This window comes from Panthera tigris, chromosome C2 (assembly GCF_018350195.1).
Source record: "Panthera tigris isolate Pti1 chromosome C2, P.tigris_Pti1_mat1.1, whole genome shotgun sequence".
Taxonomy (NCBI): Eukaryota; Metazoa; Chordata; class Mammalia; order Carnivora; family Felidae; genus Panthera; species Panthera tigris.
Genome location: NC_056668.1, coordinates 128885115 through 128912723, shown reverse-complemented (window position 1 = coordinate 128912723; position 27609 = coordinate 128885115). Strand labels below are relative to the sequence as shown.

At 37.1% G+C, this 27609-nt stretch overlaps 1 protein-coding gene across 6 annotated transcripts in view; it reads right to left on the bottom strand.

The window, feature by feature from the left end:
- Positions 1-27609, bottom strand: part of NPHP3 (nephrocystin 3) — a 43368-nt gene that overhangs the window by 5794 nt on the left and 9965 nt on the right. For 5 of the 6 annotated variants that reach the window (XM_042999017.1, XM_042999016.1, XM_042999019.1 and 2 more), the window contains exons 7-22: positions 25565-25721; positions 21910-21984; positions 19392-19565; positions 17068-17171; positions 15732-15846; positions 15140-15283; positions 14574-14671; positions 13166-13268; positions 12675-12757; positions 9918-10056; positions 8113-8277; positions 6630-6724; positions 5506-5628; positions 2014-2203; positions 1614-1855; positions 492-567 (exon numbers count right to left, since the gene is read on the bottom strand). In XM_042999017.1, coding sequence (XP_042854951.1) covers positions 492-567; positions 1614-1855; positions 2014-2203; positions 5506-5628; positions 6630-6724; positions 8113-8277; positions 9918-10056; positions 12675-12757; positions 13166-13268; positions 14574-14671; positions 15140-15283; positions 15732-15846; positions 17068-17171; positions 19392-19565; positions 21910-21984; positions 25565-25721 — 2083 coding nt within the window. The remainder of the gene's footprint in view (positions 1-491; positions 568-1613; positions 1856-2013; positions 2204-5505; positions 5629-6629; positions 6725-8112; positions 8278-9917; positions 10057-12674; positions 12758-13165; positions 13269-14573; positions 14672-15139; positions 15284-15731; positions 15847-17067; positions 17172-19391; positions 19566-21909; positions 21985-25564; positions 25722-27609) is intronic. The other variant, XM_042999018.1, reaches the window with a different exon arrangement.

Here is a 27609-nt window from a genome sequence, read left to right as displayed (position 1 = left end):
AACATGATGATATGAAATATGTATATACTGCAATATACTGTAATATATAGTTCCACTTTTTTTAAATGTTTCTTTTCTTTTTTTTTTTTTTTTTTTTTGAGAGAGAGAGCACAAGCAGGGGAGGGGCAGAGAGAGAGGGGGACAGAAGATCTGAAGAGGGCTCTGCATTGACAGTAGTGAGCCCAATGTGGAGGCTTGAACTCATGAACTGTGAGATCGTGACCTGAACCGAAGTCAGACACGCAACAGACTGAGCCACCCAGGTGCCCCTAGTTCCACTTTTTAAAAGCCTGCTAAGTTGTACTTTCCAGTAATTCTAATACTTACGCAGGTATTATACATATAAGGAAAATGTTAATTAGTACTTTTATAGAAGTCAACTTAATATCTAAAGTTCTTAAATAGGTGAGGTGTATGCATCTATATTATGATATTCAGACATGCTCTTTTCTTCTGCTTCAAAGCACAACACAAAAGAAATCTCTCATTACCGAGTTGCCTTTTCTCCTTGTAGCTTTCTGACGAATTTTAAAGGATTTTTTCCTAAAATGTTCAGCTTGTTCATATCTTAAAAAAAAAAAATAAAGTCAAACAAAAGAAACACATGTCCAATTTATCATATTTCAGGCAAATGAAAGCATTCCTTACCTAGTGTAAAGTTTTTGTTTTGGTTTTGGCTCTTAAATATAGCATAATTTCTAAAGATGACAGTCACACAGAATTAAAAATCTTTAACAAAAAACTTCATAAAACATAATCTAACAAAACAAACCTAGCTCTCCAAGTAGCTGACATTTAATAGATTTTTAACTGACTTAACTCACTTCAAATCTCTAAAGGATGACCTAACTAAATGAAAATCTAAAATTTTAGTTTGTTCTACCACCTTCTTCTGTATGTGCTAATTTCTGGTCAAATATAAATGTGAAATTCACAAAAAAATTGTGTGAAACAATACTTCTAGAAATTAAAAGAAAAAATTCCAGTATGTATCATTTACGATGGTGCGAAGAAAATGATTTCTGATAGAAAAGATGACATTCAGTGGGTGCCTAATAGATAGGAGACTTTTTATTACACCAGGGACTGGTAAACTTTTTCTGTAAAGGGCTAGATAGTAAATATTTTAGGTTTTATGCACCATGTGGTCTGTTACAAATATAAAAATCTGTTAGTGAATCATGGAAGCAGCCGTGTGGAAGTTTATGGAAGCAGTCACATAAAATGTGCCTATGTTCCAATACAACCTTATTTACAAAACAAGGGGCCTTTTGGATTTGGCCTGTGGGCAATCGTTTGCTGCCCTGTGTTAGTAATACACTTAATATTACAAAGCCAGTCAATGAATGGGCCCAGATTTAAACCCGACTATACAACTCCAAAGTCCATGCTCTAGCCTGCACGCATCTTCAAATAGAGATGAATCTTGTGGTGCTAGTTTTCTGTTTACGCCACAAACACCCAAGAATGAGAATAATATTTGAACATGGTGGACTGAAAAGAATATAGGATAAGGAAAAGTACATAGCCACAAAACAAAGCTGAACACATAAGTACATCAAGAACTGTGACTCCCCATCATAAAACCAGAGTATTACTCATCTAAATCTTACTTATTTTGTTTCTGGTACAAAGTTGCAAGTGCCTCAAGTTCACGAGCAATATGTGGATGCTCCGCGCCGTAAGCATTTTCTGCGATTTCTAATGCTTGTTTATACAACTGTTCTGCATTGCCAAACTTCTTCCACTGCACGTACACACTCGCTAGTTGGTGGAGGGACTGAGCCACTCTTGGGTGATCTGGATCTAAAGCTGTTTCTCGAATTTCTAGAGACCTCTGCAAAGGCACCACAGCCTAGGAAAAAAAAGGGTTCAAGGCCAGGTAAAGTGAGTGAAATACCGTTAAGAGCTGCGATGTGATCAGCACAACAAATGAAAGCTGCACTAACTCCTAGGGAGGAGAGAAGAGCACACAGGAAAAACCCACAGTCTGTGATTCCTCGCTGAGCATACCTGACTAAGGAGGCCTAGATCCCTGAGAAATCGCCCCAGGGTTTCATAAAGATCCGCCAGGCAAATCATGTTCTCCTCGCCTTCCCAGTTTTTCTCGTGCTGCTTCAATGAATCAAAGTACTCTGCTGCCATTGCGCTTTTGTCTTTGCCAACAAACTGCCAATAACTCAGCAAGTCAGCAAAGTGTCCTCTGTTTCAACAAAAAACAGTAACTTAATGAAAATCAAACATTAAAACCCACTGTTGAGTGAAAGTGCCAGAATTCATATAAGCTACTGACGCTTTATTAGTAGGCAAGTGTAGTATAGAGAGAGGGAAAACTGTAGACTCCAACCTGCTAAGTCCACCGCTTCCTAGCTGTGTGGTCTTGAGCAGGTTGTCTGACCTCTTATACTCTGTCATCCTTATCTGCAGAAAGGGGTCACTGACACTACCTGCCTAAGGTGTTACTATAAGCAGATTATAGCACACAGCAAGTACTCCATAGTGCCGGCTGTTATCATTACTATCATTATGGTTACTCACCAGTGGAAATCTACCAGAATCCTTTCTAGACATTTCGTGATATGCAGTCAACTGCTAAATTCACCCAGATCATTATTTTAAATGATGGAAATTGGAACAGAAGAAACTAATGAAACACAGGCAACTGTCAGAATAGAAATACAAAAGTAAGCGTATTCATCTGGAGATGACATTAGTAGGATGGGAGAGCTGGCAAACTAAAGAGTAAATCTGATTTCAAAGGAATCATGATTTCAAAGGTTGGAATGGAGATCAGAAATAATTTAGGAGGTATAACAAAAAAATTTGAAAAGTTCACTTAGGAGCAAAACAAATTATGTAGCTATGTTAAGAGAAAAGTCTGAGTTTCTAGGTAAGACAGTAACGTAAACTCCCATGAGGCTTAGAGGTCAGAAGCTTGATCGTGAAAAGGTGGTCTGGCCACTGGCAAATTCAAACATAACCAGAAGAGACAATACAATTTCTGAAAAGGGGTAATCCTTTCTTTAAATTTAACACCAGTCGGATTTTGTGGCGAGCCGGCCCAGAATCTGGTTTCAAGGCTATACTTTGAGATACCTGAGGGCCATGAAAGGCAGATGTCATGAACCACCTCCATGGGTGGTTTGGATTTAAACCTGCTTAAATGCAAGGGTAAGATAGAAAGGTATCTCAAGATCATTTCAGTTCTGATTTTTTAAAAACCGCAATATTCTTTTTTACTTTACCTCTTGGGAAAAGATCTCGTGGCAATTTGCAAATTGTCTTAAAATTTCTCCCAGTTTTTTTAAATTTCAGGTACCACTGAATCTGGACTTGTTTTTATAGGGTTTTTTTCATTATTATTTTTAATTGTGCTATGTTTTATCCCTAGCACTTGGGGATACAATAAGTACTTGTTAGGTTAATGTAATGTGCTTATCAGCAGAGCTCAGCCCATAGTACACACAGCCTTCTTTCTGCTCATCTAAATTCTACAGCAGAATCCAATTTCATCCATCTTTCCAGGCCCGCTCAGATGTTCCTCTTTGCCAGCTGCTTTCTTCTCTAAATCCCACTTTTATTACAGCATTATCTTTTTTTTTGTAATTTATTTATTTTTCAAGGCATAGTTGATAAACAACTATTAATTTCAGGTGTACAGCTACTGATTTGAAATATGTATATACAGAGTTCCCCCATCCCCAGTTTCACTTTCGGCAGTTTCAGTTACCAGTGATCAACCACAGTCCAGAAGTAGATGATCCTCCTTCTGACATATCATCAGGAGGTCAATAGTAGCCTAAGGCTACATCACAAGCCTACTCTATTCACCTCACTTCATCTCATACCATGTGGGCACTGTAACATCTCACATCATCACAAGAAGGGTCAGTCAGTCCAGGAAGATATTTTGAGAGAGAGAGGGACCACATTCACATAACTTTTAGTATAGTATAACTGTTATAATTGTTCTATTTTATTATTAGTTATTGCTGTTAATATCTTACTATGCCTAACTTATAAATTAAACTTAATTAAAATTAAATTAAAATTAACCATAGGTATGTATGTGCAGGAAAAAACATAATATATATAGGGCTTGGTACTATCTGTGACTTCAGGCACCCACTGGGGGTCTTGGAACATATCCCCCATGGAAAGGGGGTATTGCAAAATGATCACCACAATAAGTCTAATTAACATCTGTCCCTATTGCATGGTTACAGAATTTCTTTTCTTGTCATGAGAACTTTTAAGACCTACTTCTTTAGCAACTTTTAAAGATGCAGTATAGTATTATTAACTATATAGTCATCACGCTGTACATTACCTCCCCATGACTTAGTTATTTAATAACTGGAAGTCTATGCCTTTTGACTCCTTTCACCCACTTTAACCCCTTCCCTACCCTCTGCCTCTGGCAACCACCAATTTCTTCTCTGTATCAAGGGCATGTTTGGTTTTTGGGTTTTTTTTTTTTGTAGATTCCAGATATAAGTGAGATCACACAGTATTTGTCTTTCTGACTTCTTTCATTTAGCAAAATGCCCTAAAGATCTGTCAGTGTTGTTGCAGATGGCAAGATTTCATTCTTTTTTATGGCTGAGTAACATTCCATTGTATGTATGTATATGAATGCACACACACACACACACACACACACACACATTTTCTTTATCCATTCATCTATCAATGGACACTTAGGTTGTTTCCATATCTTGGCTATTGTAAATAATGTTGCAATGGTGCACATATCTTTTCAGATTGTTGTTTTTGTTTTCTTCAGATATATACCCAGAAACAAAATTGCTGGATCATATCACAGTTCTATTTTTAATTTTTTGAGGAACCTCATACAGTTTTCCACAGTGGCTGCATCATTTTACATTCCCACCAACAGTGCACCAGGGTTCCCTTTTCTCTATATCCTCGCCAGCATTTGTTATCGCTTGTCTTCTTGATAACAGTCATTCTATAGGTGTGAGGTGATAGCTCAGTGTGGTTTTAATTTGAATTCACCCAATGATTACTGATGTTGAGCATCTTTTCATGTGCCCGTTGGCTACATGTATCTCTTTTTTTTTGAGAAATGTCTATTCAGATCCTCTGCCCATGTTTTAATCAGATTCTTGTTGTTATTGAGTTGTATGAGTTCTTAAATATTTTGAATGTTAATTCCTTTGCATATGTATGATTTGCAAATATTTTCTCTTATTCAGTAGGTTGCCTTTTCATTTTGTTTATGATTTCCTTTGCGGTGCAGAAGCTTTTTTAGTTTGATTTAGTTCCACTGGTTTATTTTGTTTTTGATGCTTTTGCTTTTTATGTCAGATTCAAGAAATCACCACCAAGACTGGCGTCAAGCAGTTACATACTATGTTTTCTAGGAGTTTTATGGCTTAAGGTCTTAAAGCTAAATTAAAAATGCCATTTTTCTTTGTTACACCGATCAATTGTTTAAATCTGTTTTTCTGGGGAAAGATGTTCTACAAATAAGTTTCTTACCTTTTATAAAGGTTTTGAGACACAAAGAGATTGAGAAGGCAATCATGTAACTTCTGTTTACTTCCCTGCTGCTGAAAAAGCCAAGGGAGTTCATCTGTACTTCTCCAAGTCACTCGGTCCCGACTGTTAGAAGGGAAGAGACAACACTCAATAATACCTTCCAACAATGATATTGCCTCAAAAGGCAAATGGTGAAGGAAGAAAAATGTATTCTCTGACTCTTTAAGTGTAATTAAAAAAAATTTTTTTTTTTTGTTTTTAGTTTGAGAGAGAGAGAGAGAGAGAGAGAACACGTGAGCAGGAGAGAGGCAGAGGGAGAGAGAGAGAGAATCTTAAGCAGGCTCCATGCTTAGCACAGAGCCTGACATGGGGCCAGATCCCATGACTCTGCGACTATGACCTGAGCCAAAATTGAGTTGGATACTCAACTGCCTGAGCCACCCAGGTGCCCCTAAATATAATCTAATACTGAGAAAATTATGTCAAAATCAGAAACTCTGTCAATGTAACTAAGAAAATAAATAAAGTGATATTAGGACCATCAATCAAACTCTCAAGGTATTTTCTTAAAATTGAACTATTTAAAAAACTCTCAATCAACCCAAATATACACACATGGATATACACAGACACACATTTTTAAACTACTAAACTGGAATAAAATGATAATAATAAAATAACCCTACACTGATTTCATGTAAATCAATTTAAATCTTTAGCATAATATTAAAAGACTGACTTACATAATAATCTTTATAGTTCTTTTGACATTACCAGACTAGGGAGAATATTTAATGTTTTTTGTAATAATTAAAAAAAATTTTTTTATTTCAGAGAGAGAGAGAGTGAGTGAGCATGAATGGGGGAGAAGGGGCAGAGGGAAAGAGAGAGAATCACAAGCAGGCTCCCTGCTCAGTGTGGAGTACAACGCAGGGCTTGATCCCATGAACTGTGAGATCATGACCTGAGCCAAAATCAAAAGCCAGACACTCAATCAACTGAGCCAACTTATTATTACCTTTTAATAATTAAATTTTTATACATTAAGTTATAAGCTAAGGAAGAGAAATAAAGACACAAAGATAAAATGTGTTACAGAAGAACTATATGGATATTTATAATACCTTAACTGCATGGTAAAATAGTTGATTAGCTTTTGCCTGTATGAAGAAATAATGGTGGGATCTTCCATGTATTCCAGTCTCACTGTTTCCCAAGCCTGGAAAAAAAATAAAAAATACTGTAGTCTATTTTCTGTTAGTCACTGAACATCTAAAAATTAATTTATAAATAGGAATTTATAATTATTTCAATTTTATAGTTGTATAATACAGATGACATAAAAATATTTTAAAATTCAGCATACATTTATGTGATAAACTGACATGAGAATAAAAATCTCCTGGAGGCACCTAAAACACAATTTAATTCAAATTTCTAGTTAGTGCAGAAATGTGGAGTGAAAAAGTACTAAAAAGGAATTTATTTAAGCAATACACAATAAAAGAGAAAGATGAGCCTATGAGATCACAAACATTTCACACCTACAAATACAATGCAGCATACTCGCATGAAAGACTTAACTTGCATTTGTATACACATAAATCAACCATGGCATTGCAGATGATAACAATTATACTAGTCAGTATTTCCTAAACATTCACTACTATGTGCTAGACATCATGTCTAGGACCTCATTTAGGGTCAAGGACCATCTCAACAAATTCTCTTCACATACCCTGTAGTAAGCTGGAAAAATCTACCCACAGCTTACCGAATTTACCCAAGGTTACACAGCTGTTAAACTGTGAAGAACTGGATTGTGAACTGAGGCATACTGACTTACTGAGTCCAAGCTCTTGAAGCGTAAATAATTACACTAGCAATCAACGGAACATAAAATTGAAAAAAAAATTTTTTTTTCTCTTTTGGAAAGAAACTACTTTGTAAAGTACTGTAGTTCCTTTTTATTCCCAGGTTCACTTTCTGCAATTTCAGTTACCCATGGCCAAATGGGGTTTAAAAGCAGACACCCTTCTGATATTATGGTCAGAAGGTCAGTAGTAGCCCAAAGTTAGGTCCCAGTGCCTATGCCATTCACCTCACTCCATCTCATCATGTAGACGTTTTATAATCTCAAGAAGGGTGAGTGCAGTATAATAAGACATTTTGAGAGAGAAAGAGACAACATTCCCATAATTTTTAGTACAGTACATTGTTATAATTATTTTGTTTTATTATTAGTTATTGTTGTTAATCTCATACTGTCCCTAAATTATAAATTAAACTTTATCATGGGTAGGCACGTGTAAGGGAAAAAACATAGTTTATATAAGGTTCAGTACTATCCTGGTTTTAGGCATTCTCTGGGGTTCTTGGAATGTGTCTCCTACAGATAAGGGGGGGCTGTTGTAATAGCCATTTCATAAAGGTACTTTGTAAGAATAATAAATACTAGCCAAATTTTACACTTAACCTAAAATCATTGCAAAAGCAATTTTGTAATGCCAAATTTAAAATTTCAACTTTGTCTTATAATGGAAACACTTAAAATAGCATGGGATGTTGACATTTATAGCTAAAAAACCTTATTACAATAACATCTACCTGTAGATGCTGAAACTTGAGCAAGCCACAACCATAAGTCAACAAGCACATTTTGTGTAAACTGTGAATGAGGGAGGTCAAGACAGCCCAGGACAGCTCAGGGTAGAGTTCCATCAATTCTGATTCACTCACACCATTGTGACTAACATTTATGAGGCAGAGAATCTAGGTAGAGAAGTGAATTAACAATGATCACCTCTGTAAGTAACAAAAAGCCATTAAAAGGTTATTAACTTCTTATTCAAACTTATTGTTCAAATGATTTAATAAAGAAACAGATTTCTTAGAATAAAACATACTTTCCAAAAGCCATTAATCAAGAATAAGATAGTGTATATAGTAAATCTAGCATGCCAAAAATAACACACAGAAACAAGTTTGAGGAGAATTAAAGCCTCAGGAAACAGATTAAAACTAATGACAAAGTTCCAGTTTTGGGACAATGGTAGAAGAAAATAGTTCTTTTACTATAGATGCCTGTTAATAGAAGACAACATATAACAAAACATCTCTAAAAGTACAGCTGAACCTACGAAAAAGAAATCCCCCAGGTGCCAGAAGTGAATAGGAAAGTGAACATCAGAGGGCTAAGGGCTGGAGCTGCTGTCCCTGGGGGAGGTGGGGATCCAGGACAGGCAACCTTCCCAGTAACTCAAATGCTTGGGTTTTCACACCCACAGCAGGGATGGAAGGTGAGCCCTTAAACCCGGTAAGGGGAGGAGTTGGAACTAGAAAGCTTCCCAACACCAGGGATCCAAGAGCTGTACCCTCAGTGAAGAGGTGCATGAGAAAACATCATCCCACAGACCAACCATATATGAAAGCTTACTTTAAAGCTCTAATAGTTAAGACACCATGGTATTGGCAAGGAATGAGCAAAACTGGAACAGAAGAGCTCAGAAAACAAAGTCATGTTAATTTGTGAGTGTGATATCCAAATTAGCAGAAAAGATGTACTCCAGAAAAATGAGGGGTGCCTGGATGGCTCAGTCAGTTAAGCGTCCAAGTTCAGCTCAGGTCATGATTTCGCAGTCTGAGAGTTCGAGCCCCTCGTGGGGCTCTGTGCTGACAGCTTGGAGCCTGGAGCCTGCTTTGGATTCTGTGTCTCCCTCTCTCTCTGTCCCTCCCCCACCCATGCTCTGCCTCTCTCAAAAATAAACATAAAAAAAAAAAAATGAAAAGTTAGCTAACCATATGATAAAAGATTAAAAAGTAGATTCCTTCCTCACACAATAAACAAAAATAAATCCTCAAGATAAGGACTTACACAGGAAGAACAACACTGTAAAATATTTTAAAGGGAAAAAAAATACACAGGAGAACATTTTTATGATAACAAAAGATTTTTTTTTGACAATAAAAGATTTTTAAAATAAGATATAACAGGCATAGGCCATAAAATAAACTGTTGATAAATCTGACTTCATCAAAATAAAACTTTGTACAATGAATGATACCAAAAAGTTAAGACAAGAAACAAATAGGAAGAAGGAATTAATTTACAAACTCTGCAAAAAAGAGGATTTGTCTTTAGCGACTCAATTAAAACTCAAGTAAAAAGGCTTGGATCAGCAAACCACATAAAAGGAGACAGGAATCACTAATAAACATGAACAGATGAAAAATCTCAATGATCATGAGGAAAATGCAAGTTTCTTGAGATACCATTTCTGGCCACAAGCACACTATGGTAGCCAGCATTCCTGTAGATGCTTGAAACATATTTAAGCACACATTTAAAAATAATTACTATTTACTTCAATTCACACATAAATGCAAACTTCTATGAGTTTATTACCCTTTACCTGTTTCATGAGTTCTTTATCCATATCATTTGCCAGGGACTCCTGGATAGATCGCAGAGCAAGTCTGTATAATGAAATAGTATCTTGACACTGGAAACACTGATGAAGGATTTTATCTAAATTGCCTGCTCTCCCAGCACTGTTGGAATTGAGAATAGGTTTAATTTCTTACAGACAGCCAACATCTGTGAAAAATCTAGGGTAGATAAAAACAACGTGGTCTCTATTTTTTATACTTCAACTGATTAACAGAAATTCAAAAAAACATTATATAGGAAAATGGTAGTTTTATGGGGCTGCCAGCATCATCAAGTTTATTTTAGTATACAGTTTAACTCGATGCAGTGAACACGTGCTGGGGACTTACTATATGTCAAGCAATTACTGCATATTATGGAACACAGAAATGAGTAAGACAGGCTACCTACATACAGGAAGCAGGAAAAGAATTATAAGTAAGTGTTATTAGTTAGCGATGCAAATTAAATTTGTTTAGAGCCAGGATTCAGAAAATATCAGGCTAAGAAAATCGGAAAATAGGGTGGTTTTAAAATATTACACAATATTTACCAATAGTTTCTTTTTTCAATATGAAGATATAGAAAGAGAAGAAGAAAAAAAAGGTCTAGAGTCTAATTAGACCTTCTAAAGGTCTAATTTGAGATTTTTTTCTAAGTCAGCATGAAGCCATTTGAGATTTCTTTCTAAGTCAGCATGACTGTACATAAACTTTGCTTAAACCAAAAGCCTGATTTATGGCTCACAAAATATTCATTGTACCTCGCCTTATAAACAAGTAGCCTAAAGGAAAACCATCTTGTCCTTAAGATGTCAATCAATGCTCCTACACTCTGCATTCTGACATTAAAACTCATGATTCCTGCCTATGTTAATCCATAATTTTTTGAGCTTTCACAAGATGCAAAAACAGTATATAACCCTGTAAAAACTGTTCATTCTTCAGAGCACTTTCTTTCCTGTGAAGATCATGTTTCCTAGGGAAGGTGTCCTACTGCGGGCTCGAATAAAACTCTCTTGGGGCACCTAGGTGGCTCAGTTGGTTAAGTGCTGGACTCTTGATTTCGGCTCAGGTTATGACTCATGGTTCGTGAGTGGTTCATGAGTTCGAGCCCCACATCAGGTTCTGTGCTCAGAGCGTGGAGCCTGCTTTGGATCCTCTGTCTCTCTCTCTCTATCCCTCCCCAACTTGTTCTCTCTCTCTCAAAAATAAATAAATGTTAAACTTTAAGAGATTCTAAAAGGTTTGTTCATCTTGTGTCAACACTCTTAAAATAGCTAAATTCAATAAATGTTATGAAATGTGTGGAAAGGGACTCACGCTCTTGAACCATACTTCTGCAAGCTGTTGATGTTCACAGTGGCCAGATGGACTGCCAAAACTGAAAACAGTGGGAATATCATGGGCAATTCAAAATTTTAGAAGATGTTTTCGTTTCCAATTTGGTGCTCAAGATGGGAATGTGGAATTAAGAGACATGAGTACCAGGGGCACCTGGGTGGCTCAGTTAAGCATCTGACTTTGGCTCAGGTCATGATCTCATGGTGTGTGAGTTCGAGCCCCACACTGGGCTCCTTGTGGAGCATGGAGCCTCCTTGAGAACCTCTCTCTCTCACCCTCTCTCGCTGCCCCTCTCCCACCCATGCTTTCTCTCTCTCAAATAAACATTAAAAAAAAGAGAGAGAGAAGAGTACTAGATTCAGTGTCTAGAATATGAGCTGTACTAGGATTACCATCTATTGTGATGATCATCAGAACCATATTCATCTTTTTTACCTCTGGTTGTGAAGAGTCGAAGTAAGTTGAGACTGTACTGAAGAAGAAATGTAGTTACACTTTGTACGGCTTACCTAAAGGGAAATGACTAATGGATATCATGGATATTTGTTTTTAAAAATTTTTTTTAATGTTTATTTAAGTTTGAGAGATAGAGACAGAGAGAGAGAGAGAGAGAGAGAGGGAGAGAGAGAGAGAGAGAGAGGGAGAGAGAGGGAGAGAGAGAGAGAGAGGGAGAGAGAGAGGGAGAGAGAGAGGGAGGGAGAGAGAGAGGGAGAGAGAGAGAGAGAGAGAGAGAAACAGAGCACGAGCCAGGGAGGGGCAGAGAGAGGGAGACACAGAATGTGAAGCAGGCTCCAGGCGCTGGGCTGTCAGCACAAAGCCTGACACGGGGCTTGAACTCATGAGCTGTGAGATCATGACCTGAGCCAAAGTCGGACGCATAACTGACTGAGCCACCCAGGTGCTTCAACTAATGAATATCTGATATAGAAGAATCCATTTTAGGATGAAAGGTTTATCAGGATTTTAGAACACAGACAATGAAAAATTCCTACATACCTACCTATTAATATTTAAGGATACCTGAAATAACATTTGTTTGCCTCAGTTGCCTGTCATTTTCCCAAAGCTAGGGGCCTCAAGCAAGTGACAAGAAACACTCATGGACCCCAAATAAGAGCAAAGATGGCCTTCTGTGGCAACCCCCAGTAGGGATACGGTAAGTGTGATGAAAATTAGACAACTATATCCAACAAGTTATTATAATTCATGGGCTACCATCAATCTGCAGTCGCGAGTCACATTCTCACAGGGTGTTAGTGTCTCTGTTAGAATCAACAGAATCTGATATGAGTGGCACAAGAGATTGTCGCAGTGATCAGCTCTCGGTTTCCCAAGACAAGGAAGCAATCTGCGGCAAACACCAGACATGCAGTTCATGTAAGCTCGCCACCACTTACCGCGCCATCACTTTGCCGAAAAGGGTGACATAAAGGGCATTGCAGGTTGTAGCAGAACGACAGTGTCGCTCTAGCTTCTTCTCCTGTACCAGTTTACCAAAACACAAAACAGACAAACAAAAACAAAACCACCCTGGAATTAAGCGGTCTTTACTATGGAGCCGTCAACAAATATCCCTGGCAGAAATGACATGGCTCCTGCCATCAGTGGCATCACTGCCATATGGTGGGGACCGCAGATGCGGTTGGAATGCATATGTTCTTCTGCCTTTAAAAACACCTGGTTAATAAAGTAAAACTTAAGCCCCAAAAGGTTTTTATTGCTCCTTCTATATTTGCTAGTTTAAGAGCAAATGCATTTAACAATTATTAAGACTCCAATTTCTCTTAACACAATAGAGAGTTCCTACGTTGAATTTTAAGTCTCATATAAGGTGTCTTATAGGACAGTCGATAGAGAGTAAAAGAGCAATAAAATTAAAAACACTTACCTGCTCTTTACTCAATTTAATGTCCATAGAGCGGCATTCTGCAATTATAATAGATTTTGCATCCTTTGGATTTAGAGGATCAAGATGAAGTGTAGGCCACAACCTTTTATTTAAAGGAAAAAAAATGAAATTCTCTTCTAATACAACTAAAGCTGTAATCTACCCAAACACAAGTCAAAATCCATTACAAGAATTAATTTTTTTAATTTATTTTTATTTTTATTTTATTTTTTAGAAGATTGATTTTAACTTTTTTTTTTTTTTAACGTTTATTTATTTTTTTTTTGAGACAGGGAGAGACAGCATGAACGGGGGAGGGTCAGAGAGAAAGGAAGACACAGAATCTGAAACAGGCTCCAGGCTCTGAGCTGTCAGCACAGAGCCTGACGTGGGGCTCAAACTCATGGACCGCGAGATCATTACCTGAGCCGAAGTCGGATGCTTAACCGACTGAGCCACCCAGGCGCCCCAAGAGTTAATTTTTTATATTGCCTTTGTAATACCAGCAAAACTAATCTCTGTTAATCTTATTAGGTAATATTTGATTCTTTTCTAACATGCGTATCATTAGTTTCAGCAATTAATCCCAACAAAGACTTCTATTTTTTTAATTATTATTATTGTTTTCATGTTTATTTTTGAGAGAGAGAGAAGAGAGGCAGAGCGCAAGCAGGGGAGGGACAGAGAGAGAGGGAGACACAGAATCCAAAGCAGGCTCCAGGCTCTGAGCTGTGAGTACGGAGCCGATGTGGGGCTCGAGCTCACGAACCATGAGATAATGAACCGAGCTGAAGTCGGACGCTTAACCGACTGAACCACCCAGGCGACCCCAACAAGACTTTTAAATAGTGTATACATTAGGCAGCAAAGTGGTAGAACATTTCCAGCTCTATGTTCTATACTATTAATAAAACTAAACATAGGTATTATATTCGTGCCTATGAAGATAGTACAAGATAGCGTTTGTCCACAAATTACTCGTAATCCGATTGGAATTTAATCATCCTGCAACATGCATTCTCAATTTTCTCATCTGTAAATTTAACTGCCTGCTAGCCATCACTACTTGGAGCTACACCTGGCAACTCAAATCAACCATGTCCAAAAACGAAACTTCTAACCTGTCCTCCACAAACCTTCCCCATTTCAGTTCACAGAGCCACAATTTACTTGATTTCCCAAGTCAGAAACTTGGGGGCCGTTCAGCTTTCCCCTCCTTGACATCCCAGATCTAGCCTCCCACCAAATCCTATAGATTGTATCTTTCTCTTGAATTCATCCACTTCTCCCTATCCTCACTGCCACTTATATGAAAAACATAAAAACACAAACACGTATCTTTTAAAACCTTTCCTTGTTTGTACTTAAAACACTTCAGTAATCTGAAAGAGCTAAAGTTAGGTCATACCTCCATGCTGGAGGGCATGTTTCCACATTCACAGAAACAATTACTCTTACATTCACTGGCAGTGGATCTATCAGCCATTTCATGTGTTTTTCCACTTGCTTAAAATATAAAAACAAAATTCATTCTATTAATTCAAAATATTTCAAAACAACCCAATAATAGCTCCCCAAGTAAAATGAAATTCTCATTACATCTCTCATTATTATCGAGGATAAAATCTTTTTTTTTTGGATGATCTCAGAATATTAAAAGACAAGTGGCAAAATACTATTATTACTGACACAAGTTCTGGATACTTAAGGAAATGTCCAGGCCCTAAAAGTATGTCAAAACAAACAAATTTGTTAATTGGTGAATTCAATTGGTCTTTCCAATAAAATACTAGTGTCTACTGGCATACAGAACATTTTTTATCCACATGCTTCCTCCCTAGAAATTAAGCAGAAATAACAGAACCAACATCAACATTTTCTTCTCATAAACATATTTAAATGCCTGCTATAGCCATTACTGATATTTTTGTTTCTTTCTGAGAGTATCATTAGGTTACAAAGTGAAAACAGTACCTGAACTTGATCTATAGAATCAATAATGATGATGATACTGCCTTGATGACGGGCAGAGAGTTTTTCTAGCCAACGTGGAAATTCTTCTAGAAGCTTAGCAGGATCCAGTGTCAGAGCAGATACTGACCAAGAGTGCTGCATCAACTACAAGATGAAAACACATACAAATTAAAGTAGTTGCATGTTATCACAGTTGGTGGGAAATTTCTATCCCTACTTTTTAAACCAAACTTGAGTAACCAAGAGGACCCAACTGCATCGAGTATTATTTTTAACTTTCTACAAATCCAAAACAAATGGGTAATATTGAAAATTGAAAATCATTGGGTACTTGGCCCCAACGATTTCTGATCCTAAATAAAAATTCTGATAGTTCTGTGGGGCGCCTGGGTGGCTCAGTCAGTTGAGTATCATCTCTTGATTTTGGCTCAGGTTATGGCCTTATGCTTCTGTTCATGAGATCAAGCTGCATGTCAGGCTCTGGGCTGATAGCATGGAGCCTGCTTGGGTTTCTCTTTCTCCCTCTCTCTCTCAAAATAAATAAATAAACATCAAAAAAATTCTGGTAATTCCAAATCATGCCATATTATACCTTTAGAGTTAGCCGTTTAATAATCAATGAAGGCTCTGAGCTGGTTGACATGGGCCTTCCCACAAAATGAGAAAGAATTAGCGTGTTAGGGGAATTCTTCTGTTGCAACTGAATCCTGAAAGAAAAAGACCTTTTATAAGACTGATAAAACTCATTTGTTATCAATACAAAAAAGAATTCACAATGCATTAAACATCAAATGCTACCTAGCTCTCAGCAATCACCTATCATTCACTTTTGAATAAACATGGGAGATTTCCATCTTTACTCCACTTTTAGATTGTTTTAAATAAACCTTTAAAAATTATAGGTTCATTTTAATTAAAAATTGATATTAAATAATGGAAACCAACATAGTGTACACTTGAAGTTAAAGTATTAGTGAAATGAGCATTAACCTTTAACTAAAAATATATTAGAGGAAAAAAGGAAGTTTCTTTGCTAGGTAGAAAAATATTATTTTCTAAAAAAATATTATTTTCCACTAAATAAAAGGGCAGTAAAAAGGAAACAACACATGCTAATTCTTCAATGTAAATCATAATTATGAAAGAAAATATTCTAATTGTTTTTAAATAATGGGAACTAAAATGAAAGTAAAAGAGAGTTTATCAGCATCTATAACCCTTAGTCCCTAATTTGAAGAATGACTTTACATTCATAATACAAGTCATCCTTTATTTTGTTTTTTTAACGTTTATTTATTTTTGAGACAGAGAGAGACAGAGCATGAACGGGGGAGGGGCAGAGAGAGAGGGAGACACAGAATCGGAAGCAGGCTCCAGGCTCTGAGCCATCAGCCCAGAGCCCGACGCGGGGCTCGAACTCACGGACTGCAAGATCGTGACCGGAGCTGAAGTCGGACGCTTAACCGACTGAGCCGCCAAGGCACCCCAAGTCATCCTTTATTTTGATGTACTTTATGACTTATTTCACTCTAAACAGTCTGTCTTTGTCTTATTTGAAATATTAAAATCCCAATGAAACTTTTAAGATGAAGCTGATAACTGAAAACAAAGGCACATCCCCTGTAGAATTCACCTAATTCTATTCCACACTGACCACTCCCTCACACAGCACGTGCTTGGCTGTGACCCACATAATTAATATAAACAATCACAAATGCTCAAATTTCCAATTCCTTTCTCATTCTGTATTCTAACATCCAAATTGTACACACTTCGGGGCATGAATCTATTATTTTATACGTTTTTGCTTTTTTTAATGTTTAGTACAGACCATGCAGGAAGGCAGGCAGGCAATAATACATTTTGTTGAATGAGTTCAGTAATTCGAATGATGACAATGGTAACAATGTAATTGCACTGCATCATACCACTTTGATAAAAGAAGGGACTTTCCAGAACCTGGTCCTCCAGATACAAGAAGGGGTGGAATTGGTGCTGGTGCCGCCACTAGATCATTAAGCCGTTGGTAATACTAGAAACAAAAATGAATTTAAATTGCAAGGAAGCATACACCTCTTATAATACTAGAGTCAACTTCTGATCATCCTCTGAAATCATTAGAGAAAAGCTGCATGAGAAAATGAAATCTACTTTTAGTCAACAGCATCCTCATAATTGCTTATTTTTATGGCTGGTTAAATATGCCCAAAATAGTAAACTAAGAATGAGTCCCAATTTTTTCTACACATAGTGCTGCTATAAATTAACGGATGAGAGACAACACTTAAGATCCCCATTGGGTTTTACAACATTCAGGTTTTGCAGAATGCTGCAGGAAGGCCAATGTTTTATCCTGTATTCCCTAAACCACAGAAAGTATCACAGAAGGCTTTGAGGGAGTCAGCAGGCATCCTCAGTCTGCTGGTCAGAAGAACACCATCCTACACACCCCCACGGTTTCCAGAGATTTCTGAAAATGGGTCCAAACAAGAGCAGTTTTGTGTGGGCCCTTTATCTGAGTCTCCCAACCTGCCACGGAGAATCAGGTTAGGACAGACTGCCTACCTGAGATCTTTCTGAAATTAAGTGAGCTCTCGGCAAAGTCCAAGAACCCATATATCTCAGGCTTTCCCCAGACACTAAAAAGTTGTTCAGAGATAAAAAGGCCACACTCAGAAAACCAAAATACCTCAGTATTTACTGGGGACTTGGCAAAGTTATCTTGGGGGTTGAGATGTTATTAAATGTACCAGTGGTCTAAATGACAGCAGATAAGGAATTAAAAGAATTTGTAATAAGTAGCTTGTGGTTAGCTTTAGGGAAGCAGACATTTCTAACAACTACAATAAGTTACTATTTGGTATAGTTTTTTTTTTTTTTTTTTTAAATTTTTTTTTTCAACGTTTTTTATTTATTTTTGGGACAGAGAGAGACAGAGCATGAACGGGGGAGGGGCAGAGAGAGAGGGAAACACAGAATTGGAAACAGGCTCCAGGCTCCGAGCCATCAGCCCAGAGCCTGACGCGGGGCTCGAACTCACGGACCGTGAGATCGTGACCTGGCTGAAGTCGGACGCTTAACCGACTGCGCCACCCAGGCGCCCCTGGTATAGTTTTTCAATCAATTTTTGTTTGCCATATTATGAACACAGAATATATTCCCCAGGAACTCAAATTATTCTGATAGCAATGGTGCGTCTCAAAAAGCAAAAGACTTCATTGATTTAGAACCCTGTAAATCCTAACAACTTAGTTCATGTTCCCACATAAAGCCCATTTATAAAACCATGGTTCCCAAGTTCAGACTACTTGCCATAGAAGAAAGAGCATAGGATTAGGAGCCAGAAGATCTAGGTTCAAATCCCAGATCTGCAGTCTACTCCATGTGTGCTCTCTTAGGCAAACTGTAACATGAACTTTAGGTTCTTCAATTATGAAATAATGATAGCAATACCTCTCTTATAAAATAGCATATTTTATATGCTATATAGTTACATTCATCATGTGCCAGGTACTGTGCCAAGTGGTCGACATGCTTTACCTGGCTGAGTCCTCCCAACAACCCTGTCAGGTAGGTAAACTACTAAATCTCATTTTACAGACAAGGAAGTCAAAGGTCAGAGCTTAGTAATGATCACAATCCAGAGTTAGGAAATGGTGGAACCAGGACATAAACACAGACAGTCTCAATTATAAAATTTCTATGCAAATACTGCTGCTAGTGACAGCTAGGATAATATTCTTTAAAACATTCATTCTTACATTAATTTTTAAATATTATTAATTTTTTTGAATTTGGACATAGATTGTGTACTTCAAGTTCCATTAATCTGTTTAGATATCTGAGGATGCTAATGAACTGATCAGCCTATTGCATTAACTACTGTGTTGTTTCCTGAATGTTTGACATTTTGATTCCTCCAAGCCTTGGAAGAATAGAGAGCCTTACGAGTTTTATCAAGTTTCTTAGCTATCCTAAGCTTGGTTTGGTGAACTTCAGATGGTAGCATAAAGAACATGTAGTTGATAAGTCCTCATCTGTAACTAAAAATGTTTGATGTTCATAAATATAGTTGAACCTCACTTTTCTTTCATATGATACAAAGTTAAGCAAATGCCTCAATATGGATAATCAAGCCGCGAGGACAAACACTAACAATTATGAACCTTGACTATATTTAGGTAAAACCACAATCATAACAGAGTCTTAAGTGGTGACTGATCTTTGTTGGAACAATACTCCAAATGCTCACTTTGTCAAATCCCAATTCGTGGGCTGAATTTGAAGCCTGTTGGAAAGTTTCCATTTGCTCTTGTTCATCATGTATGTCCCACAGAACATCACCAAAATCATCTTCTTCTGGAATAGAATCTTCACTGCCCAAATCCTTAGTCTCCATGTCTGTGTTCTCAAAGCCCAGGATGTCCTGAACACCAAGAGCAAGCACACAAAAGGGAACAAAGAACTTAAACATCTTGTAGCAGTGTTAGCACACAGGCCTAAGGTGGCCTTCACTTACTGAGGGGGACAAGTCCAAACCTATGGCCTTCGTATACTACCAACAAGAATAAATATAAAACCATAAAAAAACATGAGTTTAAAAATAAAGACATATTAAAATGATAAACACAAAGATCTTTCTCTTTTATTAAAAATAGAAGGGCATTTGGGGCCCCCAACTGGCTCAGTCAGTAGAGCATGTGACTCTTGATTCTGGGGTCATGGGTTCAAGCCCCACACTGGGTGCAGAGCTTACATTAAAAAATAACTGGACACCTGGATGGCTCAGTCAATTGAGCCTCTGACTCTTGATTTCAGCTCAGGTCATGATCTTAGGGTTGTGGGATTGAGCCCTGTGTCAGGCTCCAGACTGAGTGTGGAGCCTTCTTAAGATTCTCTTTCTCCCTCTGTCCCTCCCTCCTCCACCCTGGTAGTGCATGCTCTCTTAAAAAAAAAAAAAAAAAAAAGCAGAGCATCTGACTCCTCAGGGATCTATTTTCTGAAAAATGTTACATAATATTCATTTATATCTATCTGGGAAACAATTTTAAAAATTGTGATAATGCTTAAAAATATGCTGCTTTACATTTTTGTAAGAATTTAATTCCTAAGATTGGGTTTCTTGATATCAAATATTTGTGTTGTGATTTATAGTCTTTATATCACTGAAAATATGTTGTTCCTCAAACAGTAAAGATGGCAAATATGTCCACTTTCCTTTGCTGCCATTTATTCTGCTCAATTAATTTTATTTAACTGTGGTCCTAAAATTCACAAGATTGTTGAGAAGATAAAAATTGACGTCAATTTTTATACTAAAGAACACTGTACAAAATGTGTTGCCAGAAGTCATATCATTATATTCTCGAGCTCATTCTTTTTCTCTGATAACAAATCTCCATACTTTTAATACAAATTAATTAGAAAAAGTAATCTAATCCCTAACTTCCCAAATAGAATCCCAGGTCCCTGCAGGGGTGTCCGCAGGTATGGGCAACTGCAGGCTAAACGTGGTACATCTTTCTAGTGCGCCCATTTTACTTTAAGGGTGTGGGTTCTTTAAGGGTTCTTTTTCTTTTTATTCTCATTACTAGCATTGCATTTATTTATTCATTTATTTATTTTTAATGTTTATTTATTTTTGAGAGAGAGAGATAGAGCATGAGCAGGGGAGGAGCAGAGAGAAACAGAGACATAGAACCTGAAGCAGTCTCTAGACTGAGCTGTCAGCACAGAGCCCGACGTGGGGTTCGAACTCATGAACTGAGAGATCATGACCTGAGCTGAAGTCGGACACTTAACCAACTGAGCCACACAGGTGCCCCTCATTACTAGCATTTTAGAGGATATATAATTTAAAATAATTTTTTATATTAAAAATAAACACAGGTATAACATTAAGCAGAATATAGAACTCACATAAATTTACAAGTTAATACTTGAGATATCACAGACACTTTCAGCCTGAGACACTTACTATGATCCATGACCTCAGACTCTTAGAGATATGATTTCACCCCTCTGTGTTGTAGGGATAATGTAGTGGATAAATTTGAAAAAGGTTTTTCTAATTTATAAAAGTTCAAGGTGCACACAAAACCTTGAATAAGATAAACATCTTCCCTGAAATACTTATACTTTTCACCTGGCACTTTTGCAATCTACTGTACACTTATCAGGTATTGAGGCATCAAATAGCTTTGTGAAACAAATGACAGATAAAGATACATGGTACTTGGGGCACCTGGGTGGCTCAGTCGGTTAAGCATCTGACTCTTGGTTTTGGCTCAGGTCATGATCTCACAGTTCGTGGGTTTGAGCTCTACATTGCGCTCTATACTGGCAGTGCAGAGCCTGCTTGGGATTCTCTCTCTCTGTCCCTCCCCTGCTCATGTGGTCTCTCTATCAAAATAAATAAATAAACTTAAAACAATAATTTAAAAAAATACATAGTACTAGTAATACGATGACAATACCACAGGATAGACAACCACCAGAAACAGTGGCACTTTCCCAGGTATTATTTTCTCCACCACCCCCCCCCCCCCGGTATTATTTTCAAAAACACAAATAAGTTGTTTTCATTGGAAGACCCAACTTTATGGAAAACAGTCTTAGAAAGAAAAATTTTTTTTAACTAGGCTCTACACCCAACATGGGACTCCAACCCACAATTCTGAGATCAAGAGTTGCATGCTCTTCTGAGCAAGCCAGCCAGGCACCCCTTAGAATATTTTAGATGAAATCTTACAAGGAATGCATATTTTTACCTGTTTAATAATCTTTTCCACATAAATATAAATTTTATATACTCCTTCTGTAGGATCTCCAGAGTGATCAATGATCTGGAAAAAAGAAAAAAGTTCAACAACAACATGAAAAAAACAATAACAGGAGGAGGTGGTGATGGTAAATACTTCTATAGAAGTTATATGTCAGGGATTATCCTATGTAATACTTTACATATTAGTTCATCTGTCCTCACAACAATCCAATGAGAGAGACACTATTACATTTTTTTTTTTCAAGAACAGAATTTAGCGATTCATCACTCACATAACACAGTGCTCATTGCAACCTCATTACCTCTCACCCCTTTAGCCCTTTCCCCCACCCAACACCCTGCCAGCAACTCTCAAATTGTTCTCTGTACTTCAGAATCTCTTATGGTTTGTTTCCCTGTTTTTATATTATTTTTGCTACCCTTCCCTTGTGCTCATCTGTTTTGTATCTTAAATTCCACATATGAGTGAAATCATAGGGTATTTTGTCTTTCTCTGACGGACTTATTTTGCTTAGCATAATACACTCTAGCTCCATCCACAATGTTGCAAACAGATGCAAGATTTAATTTTTTGATCACGGAGTAATATCCCATTATATATATATACACATATATACCACATCTTCTTTATCCATTCATCAGTTGATGGACATTTGGGCTATTGTCGGTAGTGCTGCTATAAATATTGGGGTTCATGTACCCCTTCAAATCAGCACTCCTGTATCCTCTAGATAAGGTATTTACCTAATAGTGTGCAATTGCTGGGTCATAGGGTAGTTTCTATTTTTAATTTTTTGAGGAACCTCCTTACTGTTTTCCAGAGTGGTTGCACCAGTTTGTGCAAAAGGGTTCCTTTTTCTCTACATCCTTGCTTTAGCTATTAGGGGGTCTTTTCTGGTTCCATACAAATTTTAGGATTGTTTGTTCTAGCTCTACAAAGAACACTTGTTATTTTGATAGGAATTGCATCGAATATGTAGATTGCTTTGGGTAGTATTGACATTTTAACAATATTTGTTCTTCCAATCCACGAGCACGGAATGTTTTTCCATTTTGTGTGTGTGTGTGTCTTCTTTAATTTCTTTCACAAACTTTCTATAGTTTTCAATGTATAGATTTTTCACCCTTTGGTTAGGTTTATTCCTAGGTATTTTATGGTTTTGGTGCAATCGTAAATGGGATTGATTCCTTGGTTTCTCTTTTTGCTGCTTCATTATTGGTGTATAGAAATGCAACCATGGGGCACCTGGGTGGCTCAGTCGATTGAGCATCTGACTTCAGCTCAGGTCATGATCTCATGGCTCGTGGGTTCAAGGTTGGCATCAGGCCGCTGATGTTAGCACAAAGCCCGCTTCAGATCCTCTGTGGCCCTCTCCCTCTGTCCCTCCCCCACTTGTGCGGTCTCTCCCAAAATAAATAAATAAACAAAAAAAAAAGAAATGCAACCAATTTCTGCACAGTGATTTTATATCCTGCATCTTTGCTAAATTCGTGTATCAATTCTACCAGGTTTTTTGTGGAGTCTTTTGGGTTTTCCACAGAGTATCACTGTCTGCGAAGAGTGAAAGTTTGACTTCCTCCTTGCTGATTTGGATGCCTTTTATTTCTTTGCGTCGTCTGACTGCTGAGGCTAGGACTTCCAACACTATGTTGAATATCAGTGGTGAGAGTGGACATCCTCAGATCAATTTCCTAGGTGTTCAAAAGGGTTTGGTGCTGATCTAGCTGCAATTCAGGGATAAGACAAACTCAGGGTCTCCATGGTGGTCCACTATCTTCAGACACAATTACTTTTAATTTTTTTTTTTTTAAGAGAAAGGGCGTGCCCAAGAGGGGGAGGGACAAAGGAGAGGGAGGGACAGAATCTCAAGCAGGCTCCATGCTTAGGGCAGAGCCCTACATGGAGCTCAATCATGTGAGATCATGACCTGAGCTGAAATCAAGACTTGGACACTTAACTGACTGAGCCACCAGGTGGTATTGTTAATACTTCAATTTCACAGAAGAGGAAACGGAGGCAAGTTATGCAAACTGTTGGAGGTCACACAAGGGGATTTATTGTGAACAATGGGAACAGTGTTGCAATAAAACAAAAAATACACTTTTTTCACTTACTTATCCAAATTCTGTCTTATATACATCCATACCACTCAATATATATGACCTTCAAAATACATCAAAATCAATTTTTATAGTAAGACTATAATTCTATAAAACAAAAAAGCAAAATGGTATTCTGCTATGTAAAACAGTAGTCTTCTGAGTTTTCTGAAAGAAGAATGCCCTACCTATAAAGAACATGTGTGTTGCTAGTAAATGATTATTGGATAAAATTAGAGTAGGGCAATGGTTTTACGAAGCACATCAAGTGAACCAGAATGGAAGTTTATCCTATGTTTCCATTTATAATCATGGTAGACAGATCTTATTTTACTCCTATTTTATAAAATAAATTCATCCCTCTAGCGTATTAATTTTAAAAATCAATTTACAAATAGAATAGAGATCTGAAAGAAAAGTCAGTATCTTTCCTCTTAGGATCTAGTGGACTAAGCTCATACTAATGTAATTAAAGAAAATAATGAAATGGTTCTGGAGATTATAACAAAATACACTATTTTGTGTTGGGCTCTTTAATGTTACATTGGGCTCAAGCTTTTTCAATATTAAATGATGTAAAAAAAAATGCTTGTGTTCACATTCGATCTTATTTCTTGAATGGGCACAGAGAAATAAAAACAATGTCAAAATCCAAGTTGTTTTCAACTATATTCTTTTTTTTTAAGACTTTATTTTTAAGTAATCTTTATACCCATTGTGGGGCTTGAATTCACAACCCTGAGATCAAGAGTTGCATGCTCTACTGACTGAGCCTGCCAGGTGCCCCTCAACTGTATTCTTAACACAACTGTAAGAATTTTTAAGTTATCTCAGTGTGCAGTAAGGCAAAGCCTGTAATCTCTATTCTAAGTATTATCCCACCATGCATCTAAGAATGGTCAAATCTCTCATACTCTTATTCACTGTTTTGCTTTTCCCAATGCCCTTCGAAGAGGTTGCTATGAAAAGGCTCTTTCTTACACTGATCCTTGGTCAACAGTAGACAAAAGGACTCTGCACTTGGGAAGAAAAGCACAGGAAAAAATCTGATTTTTCCACTCATAGATCATACCCTTTGTAGCTGTGTATTGCTATTTATCCCTTTCTTTTTCTCATAGTCGACAACTAAGTCTATTGGCTCTACTGTCAAAATTTACCAATTCCTGTTTCTCATCACTTCCTCTACCTCCACCCTGGTCCAAGCCACCAGCATCTTTCACCTGGTAACTGCAAGAGCTCTCCAACTCTGCCTTCCTCCACTACACGGCAGCCCAAGAACATCCTTGTCAGAATTGTATTTCTTCTACTGCTGCTTAAAGTCTTCCAATGATTCAAGTAAAAACCCCCAGGTTAAAAAAAAAAAAAATCTCACTCGCAGTAAAAAAAACAAGGTTTCTATAGTGATCTCCAAGGTTCTTTACCCTTAGCTCCCAGTCACCTGTCCTATTAATCTCCCCTTACTCACTCCCACCTCATGGCCTTTGCTCTAACACTTCCCTTGGGCAACCAGGTTCTTAAAAAAATAATCTTCTGAATTTTACCTTGGCTTTGTTGGTCTTGTTCAGGTTAGAAACTTGATCAATCAATTGCTGGATGGAGTTGGAACTGACTTTCCCATCCTCTAAGCGATGATAGATTAATCGTGGTTTGCCTTCAGGGTTTTTCAGAAAAGCTTCTTCGCAGTCTTCCAATAAAAGGCTAGATTGGAAATCAGTATTTCTTGTCCTACACTGCACTATGGCAGCAAACAATCAACCTAAGTGTCAATAATGGCAGTTTAAAGCAATGACAAGGGGCCAGAAGCCCAGGGACAGAACAAGTGCACCTTTCCAAAAATGGATGTTTTATAGCTCTGTTCCAGCTTAGCCAGAAAATATAATGCATTCATTAGCAGACAGAACAAGTACAATAAATTCTGCATTAAATTGAATCTCAAAGCATACATAACTTTAATTTTTCAAATCTAACAACAAAAAAAACTCTCAAAAAATACTGTAAACATGGCTCAAAATAATGGACCAGACTCATGAGACTTTGCAAATAACTGGAAACCTAATTCCACTTAGAAATACATAATTTCAAAATTAAAATACAATTATTATCAAACCCAGTGCTTCAAGATTTTTCTCTTCTCTAGTCTATTAGCCTTTCTCATCCAATGAACGACCTGAATCTTTATACCCAAGATACAGTATGAGAAAGATCCAGAGGCAGATGGGGGAGGTCAGATGGCTAGTAAAATCTTAGTTGAAGTACAGGGTTAAAAAAAAAAATTCTAACTTTGCTACAGGGTACCTATTTAAATTCTAGAAAAATCTTAAAATAACCTACCAGTGTTTTCTACACGGCAAGGAAAATTACAACCAATTCCCCTTTCTAAAAAGCATTAATTGAAAGATTGTCTAGAGAGGCAAATTAGTGTGTGTATGCAAGGGAGAGCTATTACATGATTCACAATTTACATAATATATTAAAATACTAGCCCCAATACAAAACAGAGTAATGTTCTATCATACATCTCTGTGCCAATCCAATCAAACCAAACCAAAGAATGTTTCCTTGTTCAAATCATTCTGACCATGTTCTATATAATTTTTGGATTTTGGTTCTTTTGTTATTACTTTGGGAGAAAAGTCTGTGGTGCATGTGAATACTAAAGAATGGGCCACTGTTCAGGCACATGTTGCTATTTCAAAATCACTCCCTACAAAATTGACACGTGGGGCTCACATGAAATGATATGACATCTGGGATTTGGTTCAAATTCTTTGGTGGGAGGGAAGAATATGGGGCTACTGGGTACTGCTAAGGGGACATGATGATTCTAGAGTCATCTTTTGAGAAGAATGGGGGAGTCATCATGAGAAGTGAAGGAACAACCTGAGAAAAATAAAAGCTCTATCAACCCTTGTTTACGGTGTGAAGCCTACAATTACTGCCATATTTCTTGACAGCCATGAAATAAACATTAAGGAAATAAAATAATCAGCAGATGGAATATGAAAAAATTAAAGCAAAATAAAGGCAAAGCATAGGTGAAGAAATGATTAAATTTTAGAAATTAAAATTCTTATTCTTTAAGAATAAAGTTTTTAAAATGTAAAATAAATAAAATTTTAGTTAAAGAAGATAAGCTGAAATCTGCCAAGCAAAGTAATAAAAGATGAAAGAAATGAAGGATAAAGGGTAAAAGATTAAGGGTAAAATATTAAGAGGGATTTAATATGAGAAAGATAGAAATAAATGTTAAAAATGTAAAAATAATGTGCAATATTTTATTAACTAAACATGGATAAAAGGTAAAGAAAAAAAAAGATGGTTTAAAGGATTAGAGAATAAGAGAAAAACAACAAATGACATATTACCTGAGATAAAATACTACCCAGATATTAAATAATAAAACAGAATATATCCTTAATAAATATAAAAAAATAACAGGAAAAGAAAAGGGGCAAGGGAGGAAAAGAACCCCAAGTAAAAGGGAATCAAGTGGAAAGAATCCTTAAAACTTGTTTGGGTGGAGGCTCATTGACCAACTGGTTCCTTGGCCACTGGGCAGTCTTAAGGAGCAATAATGGATCACACT